Here is a 12,004-nt window from a genome sequence, read left to right as displayed (position 1 = left end):
TAAAATTGATTGTTAACGCTTCAAACAAGAAAGGACTGAAAGAAGACTGTGGGAGTCTACACCAAACAGTAACTTTTGTGAAGTTTCTCTCATGTTACCAGACTTCCTGAGACTTTTTTCTACCCCAGATCAGTCAGTTAACTTTGCCACTCATGTGAAGATGCCTTCCACACATCAGAAAAGGTGAACTTGTCAAGAACCTCATGGGAATTGTCAATGTCTAATTGCATCTGTTGACAGAAATCCAACCTTGGCTATTAGTCTACTCTGCATAACATTTGTACCACCTGAATATTGCAATTTTTTTTAATGGAGGTTCACCTTTAGAATTCTGTACACTGTTGTTTTTCGAATGTTCAGAAAAATCAATGCACAGTGGATTGATTTTAGCAGGCTCTGTTTGAATGCTTTCTCAGCATTGGCCACAGTCTCCTCATTGGCACCTCCTAATATGGAATTTTTCATAAATTGAGCCAGTTTCCTTGAAATTTTTCATTCAGTTGTTTATGGAATTTGAGGGATCCCTCTTCCCATGATAGCTGATAGAGACTTGTTCTACTAATCATAGCACATAGTTTTCTTTTTGTTCTATGTTTGTCATTTTGAAGCAATAATTAAATCTGAAAAGAAAAAAGTATATTATTCTGAATTTACAAAACTGATGCATAAAAACTTCCATAATTAAACTTTCAAATGGTGTTTAATGTAAGTTTGGAGCATTTATACATTTCAAGTTATTAAAGATTAAAAGTGCACAAGGACTTTTTGAGACATCCTATGTATATATAAGATGATTGTGTATTCCTTCATTTTATCGTATTTTTCAGAAATCCTGACTGCCGACACCTTGTCAGTTCTTCCAAAGATTGTACTATGAGAATCTGGGATGTAATTCTAGGCAATACTCTCATTACTCTCTCTGGTCATACAAAAAGTGTTACTTGTGTGAAGTGGGGTGGAACAGGACTTCTGTATTCCTCTTCTCAAGACTGTACAGTCAAAGTTTGGCGAGGAGAAGATGTAAGTGTTTGACCATTTGATGTTTCAAGAATATTTAAAACTTATATCTAATAAAAGTGAATCAATAAATATATACACCAATAAAGGCATGCACAGGATACTGCTTGCTATAGTTCTGGCACGATCGATTTCATTACTGACTGAAATCCAACACCTTTCAGAATTAAATTTCTGTTTATGATCTACTTGCATTGATCTAGGCGTTGGTCTTCCTGCATTTTTTTCCTTGAGATTTTTTGCTTTAATTGCCTGTTTTCTATAGTTCATCTCCTTTCATGTTTAAATTACCTTACTGCCTTAAATTAGCTCTTTATACATATTATTGAATATACTAATAAAATCAACTTTCTGGTGCCTTCATTTCAGTGTCATTCAGCTTGGATGTCTGCTCACTCTCATAATTTTTATTGGACATCTCAGATTTGTATGTTAAAATTATGTGAATGACTTTTATATTTCAACAAATTACTTTGCTCTTGACCCCTGGATAGGTCTTACGCCCTCTCAAGTCTGGGAGTGATATAAAATATATATATATACACACACACACACACACACTATTTATTTGATCAGATTGATTTTTCTCTGTTTTCAGTAACATTTATAACTGCCATATCAGCCTTCTGTTATCCATTTCCATTTTTAATTTGTCTGCTTTATTAAAAGCACTCTCCTTCCACCGCTGTGTGTGTGTTTGTGATATCTTTTAACTTTCCAGATTTTGAACTTGCTTATTACTATTATTTTTATATGGACATCTCCATGGAGCCAAATAGTTATCATGATGGGCCCGCTCTAACCGTTATTCACACAATACTGTCATATCTTTCCTTAAATTCATTCGATAACAAAGCACTTGCAACTTGCTGTAATAATAACCCTATTCTACTTATCACCACTCCAAGCAAAAACTCTAGTCTCCATTCTTTTGTTAACCATACTTTTACACATGTTCCACAATGTCTGTAAGGATATGTGCATTGCATTTTGAGATACTAAGGTAGTTGATGTGGTGTCATTAGCCTCTATATACAAGTAGCCCAGTCGCGAAGTTATTTCACATGCAAACTTTGTTTGTTTACACTTGGATAAAGGATGAAACCAAGAATATAATTTTTTGACATCTTTAATTTATTGGTGACCCCATTTGTTCTCTTCCCTTGTTATTTATTGAAAATTTCCATATAAACCTTGTAAAAATCCCTTTAGTAACTCATGTTTTTATGTACTCTCCTCTTTTCTGCCTAACAATAACTCTTCATAGGCAATATTCCCTAGACTTATCACTAAGCAGAGAGAGAGGGAAAGATAGTTTTACTTTCATGGTCAATTTTATTTAACAATGTCAGTTCTACCGTATTTTGTTTCATATAATTTTTGTAGTTTTACCTATGCCTCTTGAGGAATACCAGTCATTACAAATCCCTGTTTGTCAATCATCACAGATTTTGTCATAATGGAATACAACCAATGAGAGGATATTATATGCATGCATAATTTTATCTTTAAAGCATGCTCAGGTGTACTGCAAAGTAACTAACTGTGTCTAAATATCACTGTGAGCATGGATGTTTGTGGTTGTCTTTAAGTAGATGAATTTTATTGCTTCATGTGCCACCACTGCCTTACTTACTGGAAGACTGAAGTGGTTTGAAAAAGTTTTATATTTGATCTTTAGCACAGGCTTTCTGGACTATGTAAAAAAATAAATAAATAAAACACACACACACACACACAAATATATATGTATATACAGTATTATATAAAATATTGATATATAAATATAATATAATTAAAAAACAGAAGAGTCCTTATCCCATCAATGGTATAGATGTACTATAAGTTTACAAAAAAAAAAAAATGAAGAAAAAAAAAAGTACAACATAGTAACCAGTAAGATGTGCAGCAGAAAGCAGTAATTTCCTCCTCTCTTCACTTCCCACCAAACAAAATCTATAATTTCTGTATATTATCATCATCATCAAATTCCTGACATGTACCCTCAAGGGGGGGTACAGGATATGCAAATTTTACATCATTACTAACTTCCTATTTACAATTTTTCTCCACATCAGTCTATTAATTGTCAAGACTCCAATATTATTATTATCAGATCTTATATTTCTATCGTCTAAGGCAGATTGTACCATATCAAACCATCTATATCCTGGTCTTGTTCGTTTTCCTGCCAACCTGGCAGAGAACACATGTTTTGCTAATCTTTCCTCGTCCATTCTGTTTAAGTTACCATACCACCTGAGATTAGCTTTGCTAACGCATTCCTGGATGCCGACAATGTCGAGTTCTTTCCTAATATCCTCATTTTTAATCTGATATTGCCATTGATGCCATCTGTTCACACCTCTAATCTTTGCAGTCTCTAGTCTTTGGTCAAGTGTTTTACTTCTGACCCAACTCTCAGATCCATAAGTTAAAACTGGTTTGAACACCGTCTTGTATACAGCTAATTTAGTGTTTAGACTAATTTCTCTCTTATTCCATATGAATTTATTCAATTCACTTCCTAAAATACCAGCTATGTCGATTCTGTTATCTATTTCCATATTTAATTTACCATCTTCAGTAAAAATCGTACCTAAGTAGCTGAAATGTTTCACTTGTTCCACAGGTTCCCCGTTCACAACACAGTTGACATTTTTAACAATTCTACCTATTTTTTCATTGTCTTTGTCTTTTTAATGCTGACCTTCATACCATATATATATTACAACAGTTATTCAATTTAATCAGGGAATCTTGCAAACTTGTAGCAGATTTATTCAGAATTATAACATCGTCTGCATAAAGCAAAGAGCTGACATTAACATCTCCAATTCTGATATCAAAATACCACTTTCCTTCATAATGTGATCCATATAGATAATGAATAACAGAGGGGATAATGTACATCCTTGTCTCACACCAGATTTAACATTAAACCATCTTCCTGTACATCTTTCAATTCTAACTGCAGACTTACAACTCAAATACAGACTAAGTATTGCTTGATATAATGTCCCGTTGACACCGTATAACTGTAACGTATTGAATAAATTCTCTCTTTTCACCTTGCCATATGCCTTTTCCAGATCGACAAAACTTGAATACAGATCTCTGTTATATTCCCATGCTTTCTCGACTATTTGTTGTAAAGTGAAGATCTGATGCTGACAGCCTCTATTTGGTCTGAATCCAGATTGTTCTTCACCAAGCATTTCTTCCACAATTCTTCTCAACCATTTCTCAAGTATATTTGCATAGATCTTGCCAGGAACACTCATTAGGGAAATACTTCTGTAATTCTTTCAGTTTTATTTACCTTTTTATATATGGGCACTATTAGAGTTCTACTCTAATTATCGGGAATTCGTCCCTCTGTCCAGGCTTTCTGAACTATGCAGTGTGGCCACTGTAAGACTTTTATACCACTATACTTCAGCATTTCTGGTTGAATATCATCTACTCCTGCTGCCTTTCCACATTTCAAGCCTTTGGCTTTTTCTACTTCAAGTATGGATATGTATTCCTGACTGTATGTCTGTTGAGTGTGTTTTACCACTGTGCTATCACTGCTTGTTTCGTTTAGCAATTTTTCTTAGTAATTACTCCATACTTCAAGGATATCTTTTTCTCTCATTTTCATTTCACCTTTATCATCTCTAACTCCTTTTACAGCACTCTTTCCTCCATTCCTAAGCTTCTTCAACAACCTCCAGAATATTTTGCCACCTTCTTGATATTTATTTTCTATATTCTTCCCAAAGTCCTCCAATGACTTTTGCTTAGCTAGTTTTACACAGTGTTTTGCTTTCTTACATTTGTCTCTGTATTCTCTAAGAGCAAAAGCTGACTTATTTGCCAGGAACTTTTGATATGATTACTTCTTTTCCTTCACTGCCTCTTTGACTTCCTGTGTCCACCATGGAGTTCTGATTTTTCTATCCTTGCAGAGAACCTCACCACATGCTTCTCTGGCTGAATCAATCAGGGTTTTCTTCAACGCTTGCCACTAAATCTTTAAGTTTGGTTCCTGTTCTCAAAGTCTTTCATTTTTTTCTTCAATCATGTTTGTGTATTTTAGTCTACAGTTCACATCTGAGAGCTGCTCAACTTTTATTTGCTTTAAAACTTTCTTGCATGTTATTTTTTCCATATATTCAATTTTATCCTGCTCAAGACTAAATAGTGATCGCTTCCAATTTCAAATCCTCTGTACATTCTGGTGTCCTGCACCAGGGAGAAAACATCGCTATCAACAATAACATAGTCAACGAGAATTTTCTTATTCCTTGCCTCTTCTCTCCATGTGAATTTGTGCACATTTTTATGTTGGAACATGGTGTTAGTAATAACCAGTCCATGTCCTGAGCAGAAATCAAAACAGGTATTTGCCATTCTTATTAGCTTTGCTCTTTTCTCCAAATTTTCCCAAAATATCTTTGTATGTCTGACAATCATTTCCTACTCTGCTATTCAGATCCCCAACAAGGACCAACTTTTCCTTTTTCATTGTGTCAGTTGCTTTTTCTAAAGCATCAAAAAATTTCTCCACTTCTACCTTAGTAAAACCTTCTGTGGGACCATAGGCACAAATAAGTCTCATTGTTCAGTTCCCCATTCTCATATTTTCCCCGCATCACGCTACTTGAGACTGCCTGGCATTCAAGAAGATTAGCCTCGTATTTTGTGTTTGAATACTATGGCTACTCCTTCTTTTCCTTGATTGTCATTGCCTGAATATAACATTTTGTATTTATTGCTCAGAAAGGTCTCACCAGTTTTTGTCTTTTTTGTTTCAGTCTCCCCTATTATGTCGATCTGGTACTTATGTAATTCCTCAGCTAGCTCCATTTCTTTGCCATTCAGGCTTCTTATGTTGATAGTACCGATCTTTAACTATGGTGATGTTGAGTTGGGGGTGTGTTTTCAGATTTGTTCCAGTAGCTGACTTTTCACTGTTCATCCTGGTTCCCTGGCGAAAACAATGGGTGCCTTGTTTAACCGGGTGACACCCCAGCTGGCATGAAATTTTGTCATGTTATACCATCGTTTCTGTATATTGATTCTAAAAATTAGCCTAAATGATTTGATTGTTTTGTCAGTTGTCATCACATTACAACCCACTAATTTAGTTGAATTTTTTTTTTTTTTTTCCTAAAGGTTTTATTTTATTTTATATTATTTTCAACATTTTTTCTGATGCTTTTGGATATTTTTATCCTCAGAATTTGTAAATGGCACAGAAGAAACACCCCCCCCCCCCCATAAAATATTGATTCAAGAGATACTATAAGTATTAAAATTGAAGATGTGTAAAAATGATCATGTATAAGTAATACATAACAAATGGTAATGTATGTGTTTCCTTCCCATCTATCGACTAATAATCACACTAATATGTTAACAAATTTGCTCCAACATGGATATGGTAAAAATTAGTCATAACATTGACAAAGGCTTATAAACCGATCCAAGTCTAAGAAATGAACATGTGACTAATATGTTAGGCAGCCTGGCACTCCACCCAGACAGACACCTGACTGATGAGCTTGCACAAAATTTTTCCACCCACGTCTATTATCATCTCAGTCACTCACATTTCAGTCCTCTCCACCACTTCATCACTAAGAAATGCGGGCAACCAGATTTTTGTGCATGCTTTTATAAAAAGTTTTACCCTTCCATTTTGCTAAAAGCATGATCTTTCAAGACACTAATTTTGTAATAAAGAGATAATTGTGTGTGTACATGCATGTGCACACACACACACACACACACACACACTCATGCCCTGTACTCTCATTGTGCAAAATCTGTTTATGTGTGAACACTTTTGGTCTGCATAACCAAACACAGCTTCATAATTACTGTAATGCCTCAAAATAATATGTTCATGGTTTTTCCAAACAGAAGAAATATTTGATAATACAGTTATGGAAGAAACAGATCATATTGTTTCCTCCCCTCTCTTTCTCACTTACTCTTCCTTTATTTTCATATAACTACATTTAGATTTCATCTTTCAATAATGATTGTTTTCCTGCATTTGTTATGAAAGCTGAACATTTTTTTTTTTTAATTGTTTCCTCCTTGTTGAAAATTTTGGCAACCATCTTTGTAGAACCTTTATTCATGTGCAAATTGTCTTTTGAACTGAATCTTACAATCATCATCATCATCATCAAATTCCTGCCATGTACCCTCAAGGGGTGTACAGGATATGATAGTACTACATGAAAAAAATTACATCATTATTAATTTCCTATCTACAATTTTCCTCCAAATCAGTCTGTTACTTGTCAACACTCCAATATTATCAGATCTTATATTTCTATCGTCTAAAGCACTTTGTACCGTATCAATCCACCTATATCTTGGTCTTCCTCTCGGTCGTTTTCCTGCCAACCTGGCAGAGAACACTTGTTTTGCTAATCTTTCCTCGCCCATTCTGTTTAAGTGACCATACCACCTGAGATTAGCTCTGCTAACGCATTCCTGGATGCTGACAATGTCAAGTTCTTTCCTAATATCCTCGTTTTTAATATGATACTGCCATTGATGCCATCTGTTCACGCCTATAATCTTTCTCAGGACTCTCATATCTGCAGTCTCTAGTCTTTGGTCAAGTGTTTTACTTCTGACCCAGCTCTCAGATCCATAAGTTAAAACTGGTTTGAACACTGTCTTGTATACAGCTAATTTAGTGTTCCGACTAATTTCTCTCTTATTCCATATGAATTTATTCAATTGACTTCCCACCATACCAGCTTTGCTGATTCTGTTGTCTATTTCTATATTTAATTTACCATCTTCAGTAAAAATCGTGCCTAAATAGCTGAAATGTTTTACTTGTTCCACAGGTTCTCCATTCACAACACAGTTGACATTTTCAATGATTCTGCCTATTTTCATTGTCTTTGTCTTTTTATTGCTGACCTTCATACCATATCTATTACAAGAGCTATTCAATTTAGTCAGAGAATCTTGCAGACTTGTAGCGGATTTATTTAGAAGTATAACATCATCCGCATAAAGCAAAGAGCTGACATTAACATCTCCAATTTTGATATCAGGTTTAATACCACTTTCCTTCATAATGTGATCCATATAGATAATGAATAACAGAAGAGATAATGTACATCCTTGTCTCACACCAGATTTAACATTAAACCATCTTCCTGTACTTCCTTCAATTCTAACTGCTGACTTACAACTCAAATACAGACTAAGTATTGCTTGATATAATGTCCCATTGACACCATATAACTGCAGCGTATTGAATAGCTTCTATCTTGGCACCTTGTCATATGCCTTTTCCAGATCGACAAAACTTAAATACTGATCTTTGTTATATTCCCATGCTTTCTCGACTATTTGTCGTAAAGTGAAGATCTGATCCTGACAGCCTCCATTTGGCCTGAATCCAGCTTGTTCTTCACCAAGCTTTTCTTTCACAATTCTTCTCAACCGTTTCTCAAGTATACTTGCATAGATCTTGCCAGGAACACTAAGTAGGGAAATACCTCTGTAATTCTCACATGCAGTTTTATTTCCCTTTTTATATATGGGTACTATGAGAGCTCTACTCCAATCATCGGGAATTCGTCCCTCTGTCCAGGCTTTCTGAACTATGCAGTGCAGCCCCTGTAAGACTCTTATACCACCATACTTCAGCATTTCTGGTCGAATATCATCTACTCCTGCTGCCTTTCCACATTTCAAGCCTTTGATGGCTTTTTCTACTTCAAGTATGGATATGTATTCCTGACTGCATGCCTGGTCAGTGTTTTTTACCACTGTGCTGTTATCACTGCTTGTTTCATTTAGCAGTTTTTCAAAGTAATTACTCCATACTTCAAGGATATCTTTTTCTCCCGTTTTCATGTCACCTTTATCATCTCTAATTCCTTTTATAGCACTCTTTCCTCCATCCTTAAGCTTCTTCAACAACCTCCAGAATATTTTGCCACCTTCTTGATATTTATTTTCTATATTCTTGCCAAAGTCCTCCCATGACTTTTGTTTAGCTAGTTTTACAGAGTGTTTAGCATTCTTGCATTTGTCTCTATATTCTCTAAGAGCACAAGCTGACTTATTTGACAGGAACTTTTGGTATGCTTTCTTCTTTTCCTTCACTGCCTCTTTAACCTCCTGTGTCCACCAAGGAGTTCTGATTTTTTTATCCTTACAAACAACCTCACCACATGCCTCTCTGGCAGAATCAATCAATGTTTTCTTCAGAGTTTGCCACTGAATCTCCAAGGTTTGATTCCTGTTCTCAAACTCTTTCATTTTTCCTTCAATAATCTTTGTGTATTTTAGTCTACAGCTCACATCTGAGAGCTGCTCAACTTTTATTCGCTTTAAAACTTTCTTACATGTTATTCTTTTCAATATGAAATTCAATTTTATCCTGCTCAAGACTAAATAGTGATCACTTCCAATTTCAAATCCTCTGTACACTCTGGTGTCCTGCACCAGAGAGAAAACATCACTATCAACAATAACATAGTCAATGAGACTTTTCTTATTCCTTGCCTCTTCTCTCCATGTGAATTTGTGCACATTTTTATGTTGGAACATGGTGTTAGTAATAACCAGTCCATGTCCTGAGCAGAAATCCAACAGATATTTGCCATTATTATTAGCTTTGCTCTTTTCTCCAAATTTTCCCAAAATATTTTTGTATGTCTCACAATCATTTCCAATCTGCTATTTAGATCCCCAACAAGGACCAACTTTTCATTTTTCATTGTGTCAGTTGCTTTTTCTAAAGCCTCAAAAAATTCCTCCACTTCTACCTTAGTAGAACCTTCTGTGGGACCATAGGCACAAATAAGTCTCATTGTCCAGTTCCCCATTCTCATATTTGCCCACATTACTCTACTTGAGACTGACTGCCATTCAAGAAGATTAGCCTCGTATTTTGTGTTGAATACTATGGCTACTCCTTCTTTTCCTTGATTGTCATTGCCTGAATATAACATTTTGTATTTATTGCTCAGAAAGATCTCACCAGTTTTGGTCTTTTTTGTTTCAGTCACCCCTATTATATCGATCTGGTACTTATCTAATTCCTCAGCTAGCTCCATTTCTTTGCCATTCAGGCTTCTTACGTTGATCGTACCGATCTTTAACTCTGGTGATGTTGAGTTGGGGTTTATTTTCAGATTTGTTCCAGTAGCTGACTTTTCGCTGTTCACCCTGGTTCCCTGGCGAAAACAACGGGGGCCTTGTTTAACCGGGCGACTCCCCAGCCTGCATGAAATTTTGTCATGTTGTACCATCATTTTTTATTTTGGTTTAACCAATAAGAATACAATTTGGTCGGCTAAATCCCAAATTTCTTACAATTTTAGAGTCTTACAATTTCTCTTAATATTTAGTTCTTTTACTCTAATTTTAATTAATTAATACTGCTGTATATTAATTACATTTTTGCTATTTTGATGCAGAAGTCAATCACCCATTAGATGACATGATACCCAAACCTCATTGGTTTGGGTATCATGTCATCTCCATAAACATTTAGCATTTCACTAATTTTGAAACCTTTTCAACTTAAATTTCACTTAGCTTTCATAGCTCAATCAATAATGATTGAAATACCTTTGGTCGGAAATACCACATAGGTTCAGATTCCATCTAGGATGCAAAAAATATTTATAATGGGATTATAAATTTATAATTCAGCTGTAGGTGAGTTAGCATAGCCTCATATATAGAAAGCTTTCCTTTCCTCCCAGAAACTGAGGCTTTTTATCGTGCAAGGCAGAGAACGTACACATTTGACACAAACTGCTCTATCCTTGCATTAATTGGATCTTTATAAACCCAAGTTATTAGGTTATGACAGACCATTGAGCACATCGTGTTAGGAGAAGATGAGATGAAAAGGTATGAATTTGACATGGATGTTCCCTGTTACAGGTGTTGGTCATTCAGACCAGTTTTTATAATGAATGCTATCATCATTATTATTATTGAATGGAAGTATGGAATATCAAATTTGCATGCATTTGATCCAATATTTTCACATACTCCATAATAAAATCAGTGTGCTTATTTTATTGTCAAACTTCATAAGTTATCTACCAAGAATATAATTGAGATTTTCTGTTTTCATTATTTCAGCATATTCCTGAATATTTTCAAACTTTTTATTTTTATTGTTGATTTTCATATCACATCTTGTTACAGCAATTACCTCAATTTGATGAATGAGTCTAGAAAATAGCAGCTTGATTTAAGACTGCACCATCTACATGGGCAAAGAACTACATTTCACCATCATGGGCAAATTCTTGACATGTTCCCTCAAGGGGTGTACATGGTAGCATGATAATACGTCATGAAAAATTTACATCATTACTAACTTCCTATCTACAATTTTCCTCCAAATTAGTCTGTTACTTGTCAAGACTCCAACATTATCAGATCTTATATTTCTATCGTCTAAGTGACATTGTATCGTATCAATCCACTTATGTCTTTGTCTTCCTCTGGGTCGTTTTCCTGCCAACCTGGCAGAGAAGACTTGTTTTGCTAATCTTTCCTCGCCCATTCTGTTTACATGACCATACCACCTGAGATTAGCTCTGCTAACACATTCCTGGATGCTGACAATATCAAATTCTTTTCTAATATCCTCGTTTTTGATATGATATTGCCATTGATACCAATGTGTTCATGCCCCTAATCTTTCTCATGACTCTGATATCTGCAGTCTCTAGTCTTTGGTCAAGTGTTTTACTTCTGACACAGCAATCAGATCCATAAGTTAAAATTGGTTTGAACACTGTGCATACACCTGATTTAGTGTTTTGGCTAATTTCTCCCTTATTCCATATAAATTTATTCACTTGACTTCCTACCATACCAGCTTTGTTGATTCTGTTGTCTGTTTCCATATTTAATTTACCATCTTCACTAAAAATCGTGCCTAAGTAGCTGAAATGTTTTACTTGTTCTATAAGTTCTCTAT

The 12,004-nt window shown here is 35.1% G+C and overlaps 1 protein-coding gene across 1 annotated transcript in view; it reads left to right on the top strand.

The window, feature by feature from the left end:
• Positions 1-12,004, top strand: part of Nle (notchless protein homolog 1) — a 97,364-nt gene that overhangs the window by 34,713 nt on the left and 50,647 nt on the right. The window contains exon 7 of the mRNA XM_090410163.1: positions 828-1,020. Coding sequence (XP_090266289.1) covers positions 828-1,020 — 193 coding nt within the window. The remainder of the gene's footprint in view (positions 1-827; positions 1,021-12,004) is intronic.

Source organism: Typopeltis vanoorti, chromosome 20 (genome assembly GCF_054136105.1).
Source record: "Typopeltis vanoorti isolate ZY-2024b chromosome 20, IOZ_Tvanoo_1.0, whole genome shotgun sequence".
Lineage (NCBI taxonomy): Eukaryota > Metazoa > Arthropoda > Arachnida > Uropygi > Thelyphonidae > Typopeltis > Typopeltis vanoorti.
This window is presented reverse-complemented; position numbering and strand designations above follow the sequence as displayed.